Genomic DNA, 23010 nt, shown 5'->3' with positions numbered 1-23010 from the left:
TCTGGGCCTATTTCAGGAATGGGCCTAATGCTGCAGCATCAATAGCACCCACCTTAATCCGGCCATGGACCTATGTTTTGTCTTTCTTCTCAATATATGTCATCGTTTTATATAGTACTAGACAAAGAGCCCGTTTCGACAACGTAAGATGAAACGGGCACGAGTTTGTGTCAGCAGTGTGTGAAGAACAAATGATAAGTAACGAAGAAGTTGTTTTGTAATGATTGTAGTCCGCTTTACTCATTACTGTACAGGCTTGTACTGTTAGATGATGAATTTTCCAGGCCTATAGTATAATATTGAATGATGAATGTTCCAGTACAATATGGAATAGTAATAAGTATAAGCACCACAAACCTGATATAGGTGTATTGAATGAATGCGTAATTGAGTCAGAATGCGTAATTAGGCCTCGAGCTGTAGTCGAAATCGCCTTTCAGGCCTCTAGAGCTTTAATTGAAGTTGCCTTTCTCTGTGAATTTTTGCGGCCGTAAATCCGCCGCCTGCCGCGATGTTGGGGATGGATGTCGGTCTCGTAAGGTTTTTCGGGCAGCTGCGCAGAAGGCGACTGCGCATTCGGCTTCGGACGGACGTGAGTGAGTGAGTGAGTGAGGAGGCAGGTGAATTATGTATTAAGATAAGGTAAATCTGAGAAACTCTTAAACCCCAGAGCTGTAATGAGAGACTTTGGTATAATTAAGATCCATATTTACTACTATTTCCAATGCTTAATTTTATAGAAAACAAATCCCATTACTTGAACTGAATTTTTCTCCCACAAATGTCTCTCATCCTACACTTTCTGCCATTCACTGGAGTTTAAAGAATTCAAGGTGGCAAGGTATGCAGTATAAGAAATGGTTGACTAAAAAAAATAACAAATAAGCCAAATTTTTTAAATACTACACAACGTGATTTTTCTCATTGTGAGCTCATTGCATTTTGGCAACAGTATAAATGTATAAAAAATAAAGTATTTTTGTGGAATATAATGATTATTTCAAAAAACACCCTCACAATGAACAAAGAAGCAAAAAGTGTAACATTGCCAAGAAAATTATGTAACGGGTTTATTTTTACTCCTGCTGTAGCAGAAAAGTACATGTTCTATGAGTTGTACTGAACAAAGAAAATTATTATTCTTTATGAAACTTCAAATAGTAATAAACATAAAGCTTTTTTTTAAAAGAACACTTAGAGACCTTAACGTTCAGGGGTTATCAAAAACTGTTTCAGATCATAAACTTTGAGAGCATGCACATGATGTGCTACCCAGGCATTAGGTTTTAATGCTACAAAAAATGAACACACCATATCATTCATGGATGGGTTACTATAGTAACTAGTTTATCTCCATTCCCAGGACTCGGTCAAGCACACTGCTGAAAGCATGAAAATCTCACTGGTTTTATGAACCAGTTATAAAGAAACTCTGTAAGAGTTGAGTATTGAATGTAGATGTGCCTTGAAATCAGAAAAAAAGATGTGAAAATACAGTGGCTTCTCGATTTATTACAGCTAATTTCAATTTTTAGCTTGGATTTCTATGACGCCCAGGGTTACAAAATCCAAATTAAATGAGAAGTTCAGATCAAAAAGTGGAAAGAGTGAGGATTTAAAAATGAGAGGCAGTGCACTGGACTGACAGGTGTCTACAGAGTGAAAGCTGCATTATTTAAATGGATCACATTCAATAAATAAGTTTAGAAATTAGGGGTGATGTTTTATTTATGGAGGAGTGCATTTAGTACAATAAAACAGTTGTATCTAAGGTGTAAATAATCATTATATTTAAAACTATTGATATTATACAGTTTATACTGTATTTTTGTTTAAATATGAAACTTTCTAAAAGTTTCTTCATATTAAGCAAATCTTCTTTTAAAATCTTGCAACAGCTTCACATCATGCCTGCCCTAGGATTCAAACGTGTGAGGGGCATTCTGACTGTATCTAATTCACTGAACACTCCTATATTACGAGAGTGTCACCTTTTCACTCCCGAACCACATTGCCTAAATGGAGCACCTGTCATTAAAATTAGCAACACTATGAATACGGAGGCTCTTCCAAACAGGCTACCACTAAGAAGTATAAAACACCTTTTATAAGTGGTCCTCTAACCATCACATAATTTTATATTTTCGAACACTGCACTCCTTTCTATAGTAAATAGCACACCATTCTGAATTTAAAAGTGGAACAAAACTAATTTCATATTTGAATACACCACCTTTATTTATGTACTTTGTTTTACACTTAAATGCATCAAAGTTTTTGAGTCATGTTAAACGTATTATATTCTTTCTACCACCTTATAGACTTTTCAGTTTTAGCAAATATCTGTGTTGAGCTTTTATTTTCATCAAATGTATTTTCAGCTAGAAACACAAGAAAAATCTAAGAGTGCACTATAATTTTCTTTCTCTCAATACAGTTTTCATTATATTCTGAAAATTGAAATATTGTATTAATGTATGTGCCTGTTATAGTTTAGTTTATAGGTTATGTTTATAACCTTCACTATGAGCTAAATAATAAAGATGAACAAAAATAATAGTTTACTTATTTTGAGTTTAAAATTAGTAGTAAATATGTTTCGATTCAAGACTATGAATTAACTAATTACATAAAAAGGGACAACTGTAAAGCAGAGAAAGTTTATCAAGAAATAGAAAAGCATGCCTTTTTAAAGAGGAATTTGTGACAAATTTACTGTATAAAGAACTCTGTCAAAAACAGAGATAAACACATCAAGGTATAATAATGTGTACTTAAATATGGAATTGTGCAATTCAAATTGTAAATTAGTTTGGTTTCACCCATTACAGCTAAACACTCAAGTGCTTCTTAGAGATTAAGACATCAATCATAATGAAAATCATTACAATGGCTGCTTGAGTACTAATGTATAACAAATTATATTATTTTGATTTATTTTCACTAAGGGCAAGAAACCAAAACATAGTCTAGTTTACAGTGCATCCGGAAAGTATTCACAGCGCATCACTTTTTCCACATTTTGTTGTTACAGCCTTATTCCAAAATGGATTAAATTCATTTTTTTCCTCAGAATTCTGCACACAACACCCCATAATGACAACATGAAAAAAGTTTACTTGAGATTTTTGCAAATTTACTAAAAATAAAAAAATTGAGAAAGCACATGTACATAAGTATTCACAGCCTTTGCCATGAAGCTCAAAATTGAGCTCAGGTGCATCCTGTTTCCCCTGATCATCCTTGAGATGTTTCCGCAGCTTAATTTGAGTCCACTTGTGGTAATTCAGTTGATTGGACATGATTTGGAAAGGCACACACCTGTCTATATAAGGTCCCACAGTTGACAGTTCATGTCAGAGCACAAACCAAGCATGAAGACAAAGGAATTGTCTGTAGACCTCCGAGACAGGATTGTCTTGAGGCACAAATATGGGGAAGGATACAGAAAAATTTCTGCTGCTTTGAAGGTCCCAATGAGCACAGTGGCCTCCATCATCTGTAAGTGGAAGAAATTCAAAACCACCAGGACTCTTCCTAGAGCTGGCCGGCCATCTAAACTGAGCGATCGGGAAAGAAGGGCCTTAGTCAGGGAGGCGACCAAAAACCTGATGGTCACTCTGTCAGAGCTCCAGAGGTCCTCTGTGGAGAGAGGAGAACCTTCCAGAAGGACAACCATTTCTGCAGCAATCCACCAATCAGGCCTGTATGGCAGAGTGGCAAGACGGAAGCCACTCCTTAGTAAAAGGCACATGGCAGCCCGTCTGGAGTTTGCAAAAAGGCACCTGAAGGCCTCTCAGACCATGAGAAAGAAAATTCTCTGGTCTGATGAGACAAAGATTGAACTCTTTGGTGTGAATGCCAGGCGTCACGTTTGGAGGAAACCAGGCACCGCTCATCACCAGGCCAATACCATCCCTACAGTGAAGCATGGTGGTGGCAGCATCATGCTTTGGGGATGTTTTTCAGCGGCAGGAACTGGGAGACTAGTAAGGATAAAGGGAAAGATGACTGCAGCAATGTACAGAGACATCCTGGATGAAAACCTGCTCCAGAGCGCTCTTGACCTCAGACTGGGGCGACGGTTCATCTTTCAGCAAGACAACGACCATTAGCACACAGCCAAGATATCAAAGGAGTGGCTTCAGGACAACTCTGTGAATGTCCTTGAGTGGCCCAGCTAGAGCCCAGACTTGAATCAGATTGAACATTTCTGGAGAGATCTTAAAATGGCTGTGCACCAACGCTTCCCATCCAAACTGATGGAGCTTGAGAGGTGCTGCAAAAAGGAATGGGTGAAACTGGCCAAGGATAGGTGTGCCAAGCTTGTGGCATCATATTCAAAAAGACTTGAGGCTGTAATTGCTGCCAAAGGTGCATCGACAAAGTATTGAGCAAAGGCTGTGAATACTTATGTACATGTGATTTCTCAGTTTTTTTATTTTTAATAAATCTGCAAAAACCTCAAGTAAACTTTTTTCACGTTGTCATTACGGGGTGTTGTGTGTAGAATTCTGAGGAAAAAAATGAATTTAATCCATTTTGGAATAAGGCTGTAACTTAACAAAATGTGGAAAAAGTGATGCACTGTGAATACTTTCTGGATGTACTGTATATGTGAATAATTTAAATGTATAAAATAAAATATATAATAAATAATTTTAAATAGGTAGGTACTGTAATGTAGTGGCCAAGGCACTGAACTTATACTGTATGGCAGTCAGTTTCTGCCTGTAACACCCAGTGTGACCCTGAGCATGTGATTTAACTTGTGTTTGCGACAACTGTTAAAAAAAGAAATCTCAAAACAGTTTTAGGAAATCCTTAAGCTTGTAAGTCAACTGGGAAAAATGTATCAGCTAAATATAATGTACAAGTCACATTGTAGCATTCCATTTTTATTGCATTGCTGTTACAGTATTTGTGGACATGGTCATTTTATATAAATGCACTGTTTGTTGTGTTGATGTTTTAGAAATATGCTTTGAAATTCTGACCGGCCAGGCAGGCTGGATGGTTTTTTTAAGTTACAAGAGAAACAAGGAAGGGAAACATGCTACCTTTTAATCTGGCATAAAAGTATTAAACTGAGAATAAATACTGAAGGAAACAGAAGCCTGTATACAGACTAAGAAATACATATTACTGAAACTTCTTTTGCTTTATTTAAGAAACTAAATATTTTCTTCTGTGCCCCTTTGGGAGTTTTTAAGTTTACCACCAGAATTAAAAACAAACTAAGTACTTATTTTCATAGCTTTTTACTTTTCTTTTTCCATTGAGGGGTGAAAAGCTATGGCATTTGACATCTACCGTTATATCAAAAAGAACTGTATTCCCAAACAACTAGTGCCCCTGCTGAATAATAATAACAATAATGATGTTAAACATTCTCACAGAGAATAATTATTTTATTTAAATAAACTGGAAACAGAATAACAATTGAAAAAGGATATCTTGCAGGGCTGTCCTTTAGTGCATTCAGAAACCCTGTTTGGTGAGACCCTGTTTGTGGATAAAAAAAAAAAAGTTCATTATAACAGATTATTTAAACAATGGGCAAATGTTATAAACTATTTTAGAAAAACAGTGCAGTGCCATGATTCTTTCATATAATTCTCTAATCTTAATTTCCACTTTCCAAGATTAGACTGATTTGCATGTTTAGGAACAGAAGAACATTCATGATGCTAATTTATACCATACAGCATCTGTCTTATGGTATTTGTACATACTGCATCTTCTTCGTTTCACAGAAATAGCTTCATTTTGAGTAGGTTAAACATTATTTTGAGGACATTTAAGAATTTTGCATATTTTAACAATTATTTGCCAAACCCCTACACATTTTACTTTTCTTTATCTATAGAATATTAAACTCCATCTACAGACTGATAAAGAATGATACTGAGGATTTAATTAATTCATTCTCTTAAATGTTTTAATCCGATCCAGATTGGGAGTCAAGTGCAGCAGCCCTGCATTAGCCACACTTGTGTACTCGGTCTTACAGTGTAATAAATTGCATGGAGCTTTGACAAATGAGATTATCCAATGGACATATGGAGAACATGCAGACTTCACGAGAACATGCAGACTTCACACAGCTAGTGACAATGGATAATCATGCATAATATCTAACTCAGGTCCAATAATTAGGCCTGATAATATTACTTCTTACATCAAGTAAGGACTTGCATTGATTGGCTCCATATTTTTTCATTTTTGGGCAGAAGACCATTAAGTTCATTTTACAGTATACCCGTTGGAGTTGTTTTGTTTTTTATCTTTCTTTTTCTGTGTGGAGACGTGGACCTTCAAAGGAGCAGAACTGTTGTCAGCTTTACTTGTGTGAAACGGAGAGGCATATAACGTGCATCCTTCTGACTTCCCATTCACTTATTAGGTATGTTTACAGTAAAACAATTAGATTCTAGGTCAACCTATACTGACGGATAATAAAAGCAGGATAGTGTTGATCTATAACATTTGTGATTCGAATGAACAGATTCCTTTTTGTGAGGTTATCACCAATCTGGATCAATCTGCTGCTGGGACTTCTTTTGATGCAGTTTTTCACCAAATCCTACCACACACCTCAGTCTTCCCAGTAAAATCTCAGTGTCCGTTTACCTAGATATGTGATTCTTTCTTGTATGCTAATGCGATATGAAAATAGATTAACAGATTTGAAATAACCCGACATTGATTAAGAATAAACTGATACAACTTTTTAAAATAGGAATTTTTTGTATGCTCACTCCAAATGCTTTCTGCTTTAACAGATACTATAATTCATTTGAAACTGATATAAGTATGTATCTAGATTAAAAAGGTCTCCATATATTTTAGAACTAAAAAAAAAGAAAAGAAAAACATATTTCTTAATTTTTTCAGTGCTTTTTTTTTTAAGGATTAAGATACATGCACACACCAGAGGTGGTAAAACTTTAGGCATGAGTACCGGTTGTTTAAAGTACATCCTGTAAAACAGCAGAAAGTCACATAATGAGGCCATATTTTGTGTGAGCTGTTTTTGACACAGATAATCCTCTGTATGGCAGACCTTGTGAACAAAAAGGTATTATGGAAAACATGTAATTGTGTATCAACATGCAAAGCCATCCACCTTGCTTGATGTGGGTGCAATCAGGTTACAGTGTAAATTCAAATGTTCTGACTTGGCAGCAACCAGTTTCACTCCAAGGAGGCTCGGACTGGGTAAGAGCAAAAACATCGTCTTTTAAAAGTCTTTCACAGAATTATATAAGTAAGGCACAACATATACATGAATATACAGTATTATTGTATATTTATAAAATGCCTGGTCAGTAGTTTTAACTTTTTCCATACAAGCTACGTCTGTCTACACTAGTTTTCTGGGAAGCAGTCCGGACATTTCTGCTGTCTCAGCTCAGAGAATCAAATTCCACTTGTCTTACACACATGAATCATTGCCCTTGTGTCAGCATTACGACAAGGTGTGGCTGAATACAGTATGACTCATTCCATATAAGCCTGACTGCTAGAACAAAAATCCAGCCATCAGCACAGATCAGGCAAATATGGTCATCTAAATAGATAATATGCCAGTATGTAAGAACAGAGAAAACAAATAAATACAGGTATTACATGTGGTTTTATAAGAGGGTGCTCCACTGGAGAGGGACTGCTAGGGGAAAAGATGCTAGCAAGATGGTACAAATCAGGAACTGTTCCACTAAGTCTTGGAGAGAGAACCCCACATTGGCTGATGGAGAGTTCATATTTGCCATTGTGGGAGGGATGATGATGCCAAGGCTTGTATATTCTGTCAATGTACGTTCTGCCAACACATGAATTCACTAAGATGATTGGGAAACCTTGGGAAACCTACAGTATTCCTCCATGACACTAGATGGCAGACAACACAAGTCTCTCAGGGGGAAAAAAAAGCTTCATAAAGGAAAGCTATCTGAAATGGAGCTTAACTATGCTATATATATATATATATATATATATATATATATATATATATATATATACAGTACTGTGCAAAAGTTTTAGGCAGGTGTGAAAAAATGCTGTAAACAAAGAATGATTTCAAAAACTGTTAATCATTTATTTTCATCAATCAACAAAATGCAGTGAATGAACAAAAGAGAAATCTAAATCAAATCAATATTTGGTGTGACCACCCTTTGCCTTCAAAACAGCATCAATTCTTTTAGGTACACTTGCACACAGTTTTTGAAGGAACTCGGCTGGTAGGTTGTTCCAAACATCTTGGAGAACTAACCACAGATCTTCTGTGGATGTAGGCTTCATCACATCCTTCTGTCTCTTCATGTAATCCCAGACACACTCGATGATGTTGAGATCACGGCTCTGTGGGGGCCATACCATCACTTCCAGGACTTCTTGTTCTTCTTTACGTTAGATAGTTCTTAATGACTTTGGCTGTATGTTTGGGGTCGTTGTCCTGCTGCAGAATAAATTTGGGGCCAATCATACGCCTCCCTGGTGGTATTGCATGATGGATAAGTATCTGCCTGTAGTTCTCAGCATTGAGAACACCATTAATCCTGACCAAATCTCCAACTCCATTTGCAGAAATGCAGCCCCAAACGTTCAAGGAACCTCCACCATGCTTCACTGTTGCCTGCAGACACTCATTATTGTACTGCTCTCCAGCCCTTCGACGAACAAACTGCCTTCTACTACAACCAAATATTTCAAATTTTGACTCATCAGTCCGGAGCACCTGCTGCCATTTTTCTGCACCCCAGTTCCTATGTTTTCGTGCATACTTGAGTCGCTTGGCCTTGTTTCCACGTCGGAGGTATGGCTTTTTGGCTGCAACTCTTCCATGAAGACCACTTCTGGCCAGACTTCTCTGGACAGCAGATGGGTGTACCTGTGTCCCACTGGTTTCTGCCAGTTCTGAGCTGATGGCACTGCTGGACATCTTCCGATTTCGAAGGGTAATAAGCTTGATGTGTCTTTCATCTGCTGCACTAAGTTTCCTTGGCCGACTACTGGGTCTACGATCCTCAACGTTGCCCGTTTCTTTGTGCTTTTTCAAAAGAGCTTGAACAGCACATCTTGAAACCTCAGTCTGCTTTGAAATATTTGTCTGGGAGAGACCTTGCTGATGCAGTATAACTACCTTGTGTCGTGTTGCTGTGCTCAATCTTGCCATGACATGAAACTGTCTTCTACAACCTCACCTTGGTAGCAGAGTTTGGCTGTTCCTCACCCAGTTTTATGCCTCCTACACAGCTGTTTCTGTTTCAGTTAATGACTGTGTTTCAATCTACGTGTGACAATGATGATCATTAGCACCTGTTTGGTATAATTGGTTGATCATACACCTGACTATAATCCTACAAAATCCCTGACTTTGTGCAAGTGTACCTATAAGAATTGATGCTGGTTTGAAGGCAAAAGGTAGTAACACCAAATATTGATTTGATTTGGATTTTTCTTTTGTTCGCTCACTTTGCATTTTGTAAATTGATAACAATAAACAATCATTATTTATACTTCTGAAAGCATTCTTTGTTTACAGCATTTTTTCACACCTGCCTAAAACTTTTGCACAGTACTGTATATATATATATATATATATATATATATATATATATATACACACAGTGGTGTGAAAAACTATTTGCCCCCTTCCTGATTTCTTATTCTTTTGCATGTTTGTCACACAAAATGTTTCTGATCATCAAACACATTTAACCATTAGTCAAATATAACACAAGTAAACACAAAATGCAGTTTTTAAATGATGGTGTTTATTATTTAGGGAGAAAAAAAATCCAAACCTACATGGCCCTGTGTGAAAAAGTAATTGCCCCCTGAACCTAATAACTGGTTGGGCCACCCTTAGCAGCAATAACTGCAATCAAGCGTTTGCGATAACTTGCAATGAGTCTTTTACAGCGCTCTGGAGGAATTTTGGCCCACTCATCTTTGCAAAATTGTTGTAATTCAGCTTTATTTGAGGGTTTTCTAGCATGAACCGCCTTTTTAAGGTCATGCCATAGCATCTCAATTGGATTCAGGTCAGGACTTTGACTAGGCCACTCCAAAGTCTTCATTTTGTTTTTCTTCAGCCATTCAGAGGTGGATTTGCTGGTGTGTTTTGGGTCATTGTCCTGTTGCAGCACCCAAGATCGCTTCAGCTTGAGTTGACGAACAGATGGCCGGACATTCTCCTTCAGGATTTTTTGGTAGACAGTAGAATTCATGGTTCCATCTATCACAGCAAGCCTTCCAGGTCCTGAAGCAGCAAAACAACTCCAAACCATCACACTACCACCACCATATTTTACTGTTGGTATTATGTTCTTTTTCTGAAATGCTGTGTTCCTTTTACGCTAGATGTAACGGGACATTTGCCTTCCAAAAAGTTCAACTTTTGACTCATCAGTCCACAAGGTATTTTCCCAAAAGTCTTGGCAATCATTGAGATGTTTCTTAGCAAAATTGAGACGAGCCCTAATGTTCTTTTTGCTTAACAGTGGTTTGCATCTTGGAAATCTGCCATGCAGGCCGTTTTTGCCCAGTCTCTTTCTTATGGTGGAGTCATGAACACTGACCTTAATTGAGGCAAGTGAGGCCTGCAGTTCTTTAGACGTTGTCCTGGGGTCTTTTGTGACCTCTCGGATGAGTCGTCTCTGCGCTCTTGGTGTAATTTTGGTCGGCCGGCCACTCCTGGTAAGGTTCACCACTGTTCCATGTTTTTGCCATTTGTGGATAATGGCTCTCACTGTGGTTTGCTGGAGTCCCATAGCTTTAGAAATGGCTTTATAACCTTTACCAGACTGATAGATCTCAATTACTTCTGTTCTCATTTGTTCCTGAATTTCTTTGGATCTTGGCATGATGTCTAGCTTTTGAGGTGCTTTTGGTCTACTTCTCTGTGTCAGGCAGCTGCTATTTAAGTGATTTCTTGATTGAAACAGGTGTGGCAGTAATCAGGCCTGGGGGTGGCTACGGAAATTGAACTCAGGTGTGATACACCACAGTTAGGTTATTTTTTTAACAAGGGGGCAATTACTTTTTCACACAGGACCATGTAGGTTTGGATTTTTTTTCTCCCTAAATAATAAACACCATCATTTAAAAACTGCATTTTGTGTTTACTTGTGTTATATTTGACTAATGGTTAAATGTGTTTGATGATCAGAAACATTTTGTGTGACAAACATGCAAAAGAATAAGAAATCAGGAAGGGGGCAAATAGTTTTTCACACCACTGTATATATATATATATATAAAATATTGGCCCTTTCTATCAGCTTTGACATCTCAGTTGGATTTTTCACAATCTCAAAGTATAATGTGCCTCATGAATGTTTACTCCTACTCAAATTTAATCAAAAGAAAACTACAGATATAGGATATAGTTGTGAACTGGTTTTAACTGAGCCGATGTATAGCAAAGTGATGTCATCCTATAATGGGAGTAAGAAAGCTTAAGTTGTAGGTTAATGGCTTATGTAACAACAATGCATTCTGAGATAAGGCTGAATAGAAATGTTGAATAAATAAAAATGGAAATGATATTAAAGGAGATAATAGCAACAGCGTTACTGGGAATTTAATAAATCATCATAAGAATTTAGTGAGTTTGTATTCTTTTCATACTTACGGAGGATGACGTGAGTGATAACAAATGCAAATATAAAGATTGTTAGGGACGATAATGAAAGAATAAACATGTAGAAAAATCTGTAGTTCCTCTTTCCCACACAGTTGCCCACCCAGGGGCAATGATGATCAAATCGTTCTGCAAGACAAAAAAAATATTAAAATATAACTTTAAAAAGGAAGCAGCTTTTGATTTAGTGTGATTTCAGTCTAATCCCTACCACTTTACTGCTGAACTTTCTATTATGACACAGTATGTGATAATCTTTCACATACGCAGTAATTTTCCAAGCCCACTCAAACATCAATTCTAATCTGCTTATTCTTTTTCAGTTACAGTCTATTCTGGCAGCACTGAGCACAAAGGAGGAACCAAAACTGAAAAATGTACTATCGAATGAAACTTGCATACGCCTAAACTCACTTAAACCCCAAATTATCCTGCTATACATGTTGTCACAATTGCACGTCTGAAGATCACCTTCTGGGTTCTGAACTCTTGTGGAACAGGCCCATTGTTTCTCTTTGCGTCTCTCCATCATGATGGCTGTATGGTGGCATTCGATCACTTCCACTACTTTCTCCATGTCTGCCCAGGACGGCCTGAGGTAGTCGATGGACTAGGTGTTCTGGAGGGTGTATACTAAAAAATCATATGCCACCAACCCGCTCGGGCATGTTTTCTCATGGGCGCAGCCAGCAGGCAAGCTTGGCCCACATGTCAAATGCCTAGGCGAGGGTTGCTCAGGATCAAAGTGCCACTCTCAACAGCTTGGGGCTTGGCAAAAAAAAGTTAGTTTGTAACAGGCTAGTCTTTCTCGCTTGAGAGTGGGATAGTCCGCAGCTGCATGCTTGTCCATATCATAATGTGCTCGCTGTGCCTCCACTGAAAGAAACTGCGCGAGTAAGTGTACCAATTCTTGTTGTGGCTAGCACTGCCAAGCAGTGGTGTGCTCAGAAATCAATAGTTAAGTCTCTATATTATTTGGCCGGTCCTTGGCCTCTTCCTAATTGCTGTGCTTCTGCAGCCTCTTGGCGTGCCTCTGCCTCGCCAAGTTCTGCCTGCTGGGTAGCTATCTGAACCTGCAGCTGGTTCACCTACTCTATCAGTTGATGTACTAGTTATGCCAGATTAGCTAGGTCTGCCCTGTCTTCTGGAGATCCTCCTGACTATACCAACTGTGGTCAGGCGAGGGATTAGACAGGATCCAAAATAAATGTTGGGGTCCCAGCCAGGTCACCCCATTTATTAAAGGAATCAATTGCATCAAAAATACCACTTGGTGGTGCAAACAGAAAAATAAGGATGCAGTGCTTTCTTAATTAATACGTCAGGTATGGAGTAGAGCTCTGTTCTGGCCTGAGCTTTTGTCTGAATGAGACGCCACCTTCCAGATTTGGTTTGAATGTGTAATTTTACAACCAGAAGAGGCAGAGTCAATTGCCCTCACTGGATGTTTTCTCTGTGCTGTGGAAATAGACAGAGACAATACCGTTAGTGACAGCACCCCCTCTCATCACAGAGTGGTATTGTTTATCATGGATAAGCCCAAAAGGCTGGACATGCAGGTGTGACAATGTCTTTTAAATATGGGAGGAAAAGCGGAGCACAGAATGTGACAAAGTCATCTAAAGTTGTAAGGCGCAAATTATTGTACCATACCACCATACTTATAAAAAAAAAATTTACAAAACAAAAAATGTGGAAAATGCTACACAAGTATATTTACTAGTTTTATTCAAATTTCAGTATATAATGAATTTACAAATGCTGTAATAGGATTATTTTTTTTTACCCTGAATCTGACAATTACATTCACTTAATGAACAGAAAGATGACTAACTACAATAAACTGCTGTGGCTTTTATTGTCAATACATTATTTATAAAAGGTTACAACTCACAATAACTGAAGCTTCCGAGAATCAGAATACTTGCACACATTAAAGGAAACCCACTAAATAATGGATTTTACATTAGAGAACATTGCTGAATACACAAAGACGACCTCTGAATATGTTGATTTCGGTTAAGGGAATGGACCAGGGTGAGTAATGAGAACAAATCTTGTACAATTATTCCCAAATAACTACATTACTTTTAGATGGTCCTTTTCCTTTGTACAGCCTTCAGAGACTTGCGCATTCAAAAGCAAACAGAATGAAAACTCTTTTTCCTGATGACTAAACACCATTTTAAAAATCAATACACTGTGAAATCACAAGTGAATAGGGCAAAAAAGAAGGAATACTGTTTATTTTAAGTGAGGAGTTGGATAGATAGATATGGAGTAATTAATGATAGATAGATAGATAGATAGATAGATAATATTGATTTTAAAAATCAATACACCTTGCAGTCGCAAGTAAATAAGGTAAAAAAAGAAGGAATGTGGTATATTTTGAGTGAAGGGTTGATAGATTTGTAATTAATTATAGATAGATGTGTCTAAGGGAAAATAAAAATTAGAGTACTGACATGATTAAGAGACCTTCTCAAAATAATAAGTGTGGAGAGAACTAAACACTGTGCAGAACAGTCCAACACTTTAGCCTGTAAGCCACATGGCTAATTTAATTCTTATATAGTTCAAATCATAGATTTAAAAATTTTAAAAGGACAATATTCAGTATAGGGAACTACTGCCATTTCATGGGTTTCAGCTATGATTCAGGAACATGCATTTGGCCCACCCATTTCTGCCCACTTGTGAGTGATACCTCTATATAAATCTTCTTTTCAAGGGAAGCTTTTGGCTTCCTCTAAATATGACATTAATAACTAATAAACTTAATCTTTGTCTATATAATCTCTAGTAAACTTAACTCATGTCCTCAACAAGTAATTCTGCAGATCTTAAGTTTTCTTGCTGCTATACTTGGTGTTTTTCTCAGGGTTTTTTCCAGAAGGTGTCATGAAATGGGAAAAATAATTGAACAGGTGAAATGGAAAAATTAGTAGGGAGTACATATCTACAGGATATAGCTGTAGATTTTAAGTGTTCCCCTCCTCCTACTCTCTCAACAATTATTACAGGGGAGATTGTGGACATGGTAGAGTACTACAAAATATCTAGGGACAATCATTAATAACAGACTAAACTTTGATCTTAACACAGAACATATCAGTAAGAAGGGGAAAATACAGCAATTCTTTCCTAGGAAACTCAATTGTTTTAATGTGGACAAAACCATAACGACACTTCTGTAACTCATTTACTGAATCTGTTATTACATTTTATGGGTTGGTTTGGCAGTATAAATTATCTTAACAATAATGAGTAAATTAAGAGCAAAACAAATGTTTTGCAACAGCCCTGTGTCACTGAGATAGCAAGCAAGTCAGAAAGAAAGCCAACTCAGTTCTGTCAGATATTGGCCATCCTCTTTTTCCTAAATTCCAGTTGTTGCTAACAGGCTGGTCATTTAGGTTACTGAGGGTAAAGAGGAATAGATTTAAGAACTCTTTTATTTCCAAGGCTAAAAACATTTTGTTTGGACCAAAATTTTTAAGTGCCTTTCAGACAGCCTTGGTATCACAATCCCTCCTAACCCATTAATAGCTGTATTTGGTGTTCTTCCAGATGGGTTTAAAGTGGAGAAGGACAAACAAACTGTGATTGCATTCACTACACTTTGGCACGCAGACTTATTTTGCTAAACTGGAAGAATCCTAACTCTCCTCTTTTAAGTCAGTGGGAAACCGATGTTTTATACTATTTGAAATTGGAAAAAATCAAATATGCAGTTAGAGGATCTGTACAGAATTTTTTCAAAACCTGGAAGGATCTAATCAATAAAATCTTAGAATAAGCTCGTAATGCACCGAGGCAGCAATTATCTCTGCATTTCTTTTTCTTCTCCATTCATCTCTACTGGCCTATTAAACTCATCAATTTAGGTATGTTTACAAGCCTTAAGTTTTATTCTGTTGGCCATGCTCTCTCTCTCAGGTGGGGGGCGACTTGTTTTCAATCTTTTGTAAAAATTGATCTATTTGTATGGAATGATTACAATAAAATTAATAAAATTAAAAGAAAAAATAAATTAAAAAAATAAAATAAAAGCATTTTGAATTCTGTTACTTGAAGATGTGCTTATGAATTCTGAATTATTATTATTTTGCACTGTTAAAGGCAATTATTTTTATTTGTACAAATCTTGAGTGTGTGTATATATACAGCAACACTGGTTGTTAGACTTTGTGTATCTGTGTAACAATGCCTTATATTTTGTACTTTCCTGCTGCAAACAAATTTCACTGGGATCATAAAGTCTACGTATCCTATCCTAGCTACTGGGTGTTTCTTTTTTTTTTTTAATAACAGTGAAGTTGTATATTTTAACACATTCTTGTTTATAATAGTACCAATGTGATTCCTGTTAGGATGGACATGCAAGTAAGAATTGCACTGTACTCTGTACACATGACAATACAACTACTTCTACTAATTAGGTGTAACATAAAAAATACACATTGAATTTGGAAGAATCAGCCCCCTTATTTAATTATTCCACACACTATTTGCTAAATAAGCAATCAAATAGTCAATCAATCCATTAATCAGTCTATAACAAATTAGCATTATTCACATCATGACACAAATTAACATTAACTTCCACAGGTACTTCTACACAGGTGTGTTCCATCACTTTCATTGTTACATAGCACTTTTAATGTTTGTTCAACATTATCCCAGAATTCACTACAACACTTTGCTTACACATATCCAGAGGAACTTGAAACTGAAGCATTTTATTATTTCAGCGGCATGTTGGTGGTGTGAAATAAACCACCAACCTTGCTCATTATAGATGACCATCTACACCACCTTTGCGACTGCCACTATGAACGGCAATGATTACAACAGAGACTGACTAATCATTCAAAGTGAAAATTAAAGCCTCACAATAAGTTATAACCATTTCATATTATTGCTGCACATTATTGCTGATATTGCTACAGAAAGTAGAGCAAAGGTAATACAGTCTTATATTACTTCAGTAAAGCCAAAAAGAAGTGCTGATTACATGTCCTGCACATTGCCTCTTTAATACAGTAGAAATATAAAAGTGACTACAATCTGCTCTTTAAAATGAATCTCTGAGAATGAGGAAACCCCAGAAAACAGTAAGAGAGAAAACAAACAATGGCAGCAACCAGTTGTAGATTAAGTGAGGTACCATATAGAAACAAGTGTACTTGTTTTAGAATATCATTAATATGAAAATTTAGACTACTGTACAAACCACCTATGGTTTCCTCATTTGCATTTCAGTCTTGTTGTCCTTTTTTCTTTGCTTTGAATGTCATTGAATGTGCTTTAAGCTCTTCACTTTCTCACCATGTACTAGCCCTTCGTCTTCTGCATTCTCTTTTCATCATAGTTTGAGTATATCTGCAACTGTAATTGTTAAATAAAGCACCTTTGATTTACTTTGCTTGATTTAGTAGTAGTTTTTTTAGTAGTTTTTTCTTGAAGCATCTTCAGGAATTTGGCCTGATGTGCCATGCATTGCAGCACTTCTTTTTTATGTAGCTGCTTTATATTATTCAATTTAAAAGAAAGGAAGGTAGCTAAAATGTGATTAGTTGTGAAACTATGCAAAATCTGTATTTGAAAAAATACAAACAGACTATGCTTTCAATTTATAATTAACTATGTAAAATATGGATCTCTACAGAAATAAGAATATTGTATGTTAGTCCTTATTGAGTCTGGATATGAAACAATGGAAAAGAACAGGTCAAATGGCTTCCACTGGCTGCTTTTGTTTACTGTTTATTGCTACTTAAGGGCATGGGCAAGATCACTATTAAAAATAGGCAAATATTTTATGAATAAAGTTTGTCCAATAAAATTTTTTTAAAATAATGTAGGAGGATACTTGTCTTATTCAAGATTATTGTTAATGCTAATGTAATGTGAAAAGTTTAGTTCACAAATAAATAACTCTTTTAACACTAGAATTACCAGAGCCTACGAAAAAACTCGTATATCCGGCCCACCTTAAATCGCTTCTTAAAACCTTTCTCACCTCTCCGCCAGCGTCTTTTGTCATCTAAATGTACTGATAAAGACAAGCTGTTAGCAGCCGGCTATTCCATCCCCCCAACGACTTAGAACGTAAACAGGCTTTTCCCAGCTCTTGCCTTGATTGATTACCTGGGAGTGAAGTGGAGTTTTAGAGTAGAAATAATAAGATTGTTATTTGAAACACACGCATTTCATATGTGTTGCATTTCTACAGTAATCTGTGTAAACACATTGTTAAAACAGAAGCGTGTTATATATTCTAGTAGCAATTGACAAAATGTAGGCATAAACTATATAATGTATGAAGCCTGAAGTCCAAATATCAAAAAAACACTTTCACAAAAGGTACAAAAAAAAGCCACCGCCAAAAAAACCCGCCTTAGTGTGAGACATTGATATGAATTAACTATGACTGTTTCCATGGCGCAACAGTATCAGTCGCTGACTGGGAATCAGAAGGTCACGAGTTCGATCCTGCACAACTCCCATTTGAGAAGTGTTCTTATTTTCACTATTTTAGAATAAAAAGATACATTTGATTTCAGTCTGTAACAGCTGGTGTAATTTATGATATTTGTAAAGGTTAGCTTTATTTTTTTAAAATTCACTTTTCATTGTCTCAGTCGTGTTCAGGATCCATCCCTACCGCCCCCCACCTGACACTGCTGTTTTCACATAAAGACGCGCTATAGTTCTGCAGTGTATCACGATACCTACGACCGCATGTTTTTTTCCCCCAATATTGCCAGTCCCCACATGTTGCTGTATGCTGTTTCTTTTGTACTCCAGGACATGCAGAGGAAAGCATAGTAAAGAGCAGTAACTTCAGCGTTATATGCAATCATCAGACACTCCCCATCTGATGCTGTTTTCACATAAAGACGCGCTAAAGCCCTGCAGTGTACTTGTGACTGCATTGTTGTACCAATGCTTGCGAACTGAAGTGTCTGCATGCACTTTTCGTGGCATTATACGTGTATTTTTTGAGCATGCCCATGTAGCTCAAACACAGGAACATATGTTGATGTAAAAGTATAACAAAACAAGTGCACTTTTATTCAAGACTATAACCGAAGAAAAAAGAAAGCAAGTTACAGTAGGCGGTTGATATGACAGCTTGCATGGTGGAATGCTAAGAACTGCTGATTTCCATTCTGTGCTATATAACTTAACATTTGAATCTGATGATTGCATATAGCGCCGTCTTGTTTAGTGTGCGCAAGAACATGCAGGTGGCCAGTTGCTGAGTGCTACAACGCACATTTTAAAAAAAGAAAGAGACAAATATATGTGACGTTTTGAAGAAATCATTTTATGACGTGAATAGTACCAATCAGAAAACATCGTCGAAGTAATGCAATATTATTTGAAAACGAACAGTGTCAGGTTGGGTGTGAAGTTATACTGGCGCTGTTTGAGTCAGATCAGAAGCTGAATAAGCTGAAAAAGCTCCTGTTCTGACTCTAAGTAAAAAAGCATGAATTAATCAACAGAAATAACCGCGATTGACATTTTAAAGTTAACGATTTACAGTGCATACCAATTTATAAATTTAATGTCCGTTTGAGGAAAAAAAAAACACTTTCTTCAAAGCTGGGAATCGAACTCGCGTCTCTGTGGCACAGTAAGGCAGTGGTGCTCCAAGTCAGCAAACCGTCCTTATAACTTATTTTTTTTCAAGATCCATAACACACAGACAGACAGAGCACTGCGTAATACAGAGACAGACAGGCAGAGATATACAAACAAACAGGGAAGGCACATGTACTGAAAGAAAAAGCACTGAATAAGCTCACCCGCTCTAACATCACCCCTCCCCCCGATCTGACTCTCTAAGTAACAGCGCAAGTACAGACGCAAATCAAGTGCATGTGTGTACTGTATAATATTAACAAAAGAGCAGCTTACTACTGAAAATGGCAAATATAGGAGTGAGTGGGGATCGAACCAGTACTCTTGATCACACTTGGTGATATCGATCGTGGTTATTTCTGTTGATTAATTCATGCTTTTTTACTTAGAGTCAGAACAGGAGCTTGTTCAGCTTATTCAGCTTCTGATCTGACTCAAACAGCGCCAGTATAACTTCACACCCAACCTGACGCTGTTCGTTTTCAAATAATATTGCATTACTTCGACGATGTTTTCTGATTGGTACTATTCGCGTCATAAAATGATTTCTTCAAAACGTCACATATATTTGTCTCTTTCTTTTTTTAAAATGCGCGTTGTAGCACTCAGCAACTGGCCACCTGCATGTTCTTGCGCACACTAAATCAGACAGCGCTATATGCAATCATCAGATTCAAATGTTAACAGTTATATAGCACAGAATGGAAATCAGCAGTTCTTAGCATTCCACCACACAAGCTGTCATATCAACCGCCTACTGTAACTTGCTTTCTTTTTTCTTCGGTTATAGTCTTGAATAAAAGTGCACTTGTTTTGTTATACTTTTACATCAACATATGTTCCTGTGTTTGAGCTACATGGGCATGCTCAAAAAATACACGTATAATGCCACGAAAAGTGCATGCAGACACTTCAGTTCGCAAGCATTGGTACGACAATGCAGTCACAAGTACACTGCAGGGCTTTAGCGCGTCTTTATGTGAAAACAGCAGTGTCAGATGGGGAGTGTCTGATGATTGCATATAGCGCTGAAGTTACTGCTCTTTACTATGCTTTCCTCTGCATGTCCTGGAGTACAAAAGAAACAGCATACAGCAACATGTGGGGACTGGCAATATTGGGGGAAAAAAACATGCGGTCGTATGTATCGTGATACACTGCAGAACTATAGCACGTCTTTATGTAAAAACAGCAGTGTCAGGTGGGGGGCGGTAGGGATGGATCCTGAACGCGACTGAGACAATGAAAAGTGAATTTAAAAAAAATAAAGCTAACCTTTACAAATATCATAAATTACACCAGCTGTTACAGACTGAAATCAAATGTATCTTTTTATTCTAAAATAGTGAAAATAAGAACACTTCTCAAATGGGAGTTGTGCAGGATCGAACTCATGACCTTCTGATTCCCAGTCAGCGACTGATACTGTTACGCCACGGAAGCAGTGATAGTTAAGTCATATCAATGTCTCACACTAAGGTGGGTTTTTTTGGCGGTGGCTTTTTTTTGTACCTTTTGTGAAAGTGTTTTTTTGATATTTGGACTTCAGGCTTCATACATTATATAGTTTATGCCTACATTTTGTCAATTGCTACTAGAATATATAACACGTTTCTGTTTTAACAATGTGTTTACACAGATTACTGTAGAAATGCAACACATATGAAATGCGTGTGTTTCAAATAACAATCTTATTATTTCTACTCTAAAACTCCACTTCACTCCCAGATAATCAATCAAGGCAAGAGCTGGGAAAAGCCTGTTTACGTTCTAAGTCGTTGGGGGGATGGAATAGCCGGCTGCTGGCAGCTTGTCTTTATCAGTACATTTAGATGACAAAAGACGCTGGCGGAGAGGTGAGAAAGGTTTTAAGAAGCGATTTAAGGTGGGCCGGATATACAAGTTTTTTCGTAGGCTCTGGTAATTCTAGTGTTAAGGCACAGGCTATGAAGACAGGATTGTTGTCTTTATTTAGATAAACACCGAAGATGTGAATGTGTATATTTGCATGAAAGATTCTTATTAAAATATATTTTTGTTCATGTGTAAAAAAATCACATATTCATTAAAATGCTTCACGGTCACAGTGTACAGGTGTAACACATTCTTTTATGCATTGTCATGTTTACTGTCATCTCATGTCAATTTTTAACACAATTGTAGATTGTACTTTTTATATTTAGTTTAAGCAGAAAATCCTGCAAAAGCACAAACCACTTTCAGTTATGGCCAAAGTGGTAACTACACTTAAAATTCCAGTTTTTATATAACCTCACATTGAAAACAGCGAGTCCTTCTTTATTAGAGAGCTTAAACGCAGTGTGCAGTTAGTTGGAAGTTGGTAAAATGTACTCTTGGGAGTCTACTTTCCCATTGTAGGTTCCCAAGCTGTCACAACACACACATACTCACTATTAGAAGATCAGAATATTAGAACAGTGTAGATGAGAACAGGCCATTCAGCCCTATAAATATCAAGTCTAGTTTTGAAAGTCCCTAAAATTCCTACTGTCTATCACACTACTTGGAAGCTTATTCCATGTGTCTATAGTTCTCTTCGTAAAGAAAAACTTCTTAATGTTTGTGTGAAATTAATCCTTAAGTTTTCAACTGTGTCCCCATGTTCTTGATGAACTCATTTTAAAATAAAAGCCTTAATCTATTGTACTAATCCATCTCCTCTTAATCTTCTTTTGCTTAAATTGTAGCCCTGGAATCAGCCTAGTCGCTCTTCTCTGGACTTTTTCTAACACTGCTATGTCATTTTTTGTAACCTGGAGAAACAACTACAGTAATCCCTCCTCCATCGCGGGGGTTGCGTTTCAGAGCCACCCGCGAAATAAGAAAATCCGTGAAGTAGAAACCATATGTTTATATGGTTATTTTTATATTGGCATGCTTGGGTCACAGATTTGCGCAGAAACACAGGAGGTTGTAGAGAGACAGGAACGTTATTCAAACACTGCAAACAAACATTTGTCTCTTTTTCAAAAGTTTAAACTGTGCTCCATGACAAGACAGAGATCACAGTTCCGTCTCACAATTAAAAGAATGCAAACATATCTTTCTCTTCAAAGGAGTGCGTGTCAGGAGCAGATCATGTCACAGAGATAGAGAGAGACAAAAGCAAACAAATCAATAGGGCTGTTTGCCTTTTTAAGTATGCGAAGCACCGCGGCACAAAAGCTGTTGAAGGCGGCAGCTCACACCCCCTCCGTCAGGAGCAGACAAAGAGAGAGAGAGAGAGAGTTTGTTTTTCAAGCAAAAATCAATACGTGCCCTTCGAGCTTTTAAGTATGCGAAGCACCGTGCAGCATGTCCTTCAGGAAGCAGCTGTACACAGAAGGTAGCAACGTCCCTATCGTCTAGGTGTGCAAACAGCCCCCCTGCTCACACCCCCCTACGTCAGCGCAAGAGAGAGAGTGAGAGAAAGTAAGTTGGGTAGCTTCTCAGCCATCTGCCAATAGCGTCCCTTGTATGAAATCAACTGGGCAAACCAACTGAGGAAGCATGTACCAGAAATTAAAAGACCCATTGTCCGCAGAAATCCGCGAACCAGCAAAAAATCCGCGATATATATTTAAATATGCTTACATATAAAATCCGCGATGGAGTGAAGCCGCGAAAGGCGAAGCGCGATATAGCGAGGGATCACTGTATACACAGTACACCAGATGAGGACTCACTAGTGCATTAAA

At 37.3% G+C, this 23010-nt stretch overlaps 1 protein-coding gene across 4 annotated transcripts in view; it reads right to left on the bottom strand.

Moving 5' to 3' along the window:
• zdhhc14 (zinc finger DHHC-type palmitoyltransferase 14) overlaps nt 1-23010 on the bottom strand; it is a 279616-nt gene that overhangs the window by 24435 nt on the left and 232171 nt on the right. For all 4 annotated transcript variants that reach the window (XM_028797435.2, XM_028797436.2, XM_028797433.2 and 1 more), the window contains exons 4-5: nt 11645-11782; nt 5457-5505 (exon numbers count right to left, since the gene is read on the bottom strand). In XM_028797435.2, coding sequence (XP_028653268.1) covers nt 5457-5505; nt 11645-11782 — 187 coding nt within the window. The remainder of the gene's footprint in view (nt 1-5456; nt 5506-11644; nt 11783-23010) is intronic.

The sequence above is a fragment of the Erpetoichthys calabaricus genome, chromosome 3, assembly GCF_900747795.2.
Source record: "Erpetoichthys calabaricus chromosome 3, fErpCal1.3, whole genome shotgun sequence".
NCBI classification, from domain to species: domain Eukaryota; kingdom Metazoa; phylum Chordata; class Cladistia; order Polypteriformes; family Polypteridae; genus Erpetoichthys; species Erpetoichthys calabaricus.
This window is presented reverse-complemented; position numbering and strand designations above follow the sequence as displayed.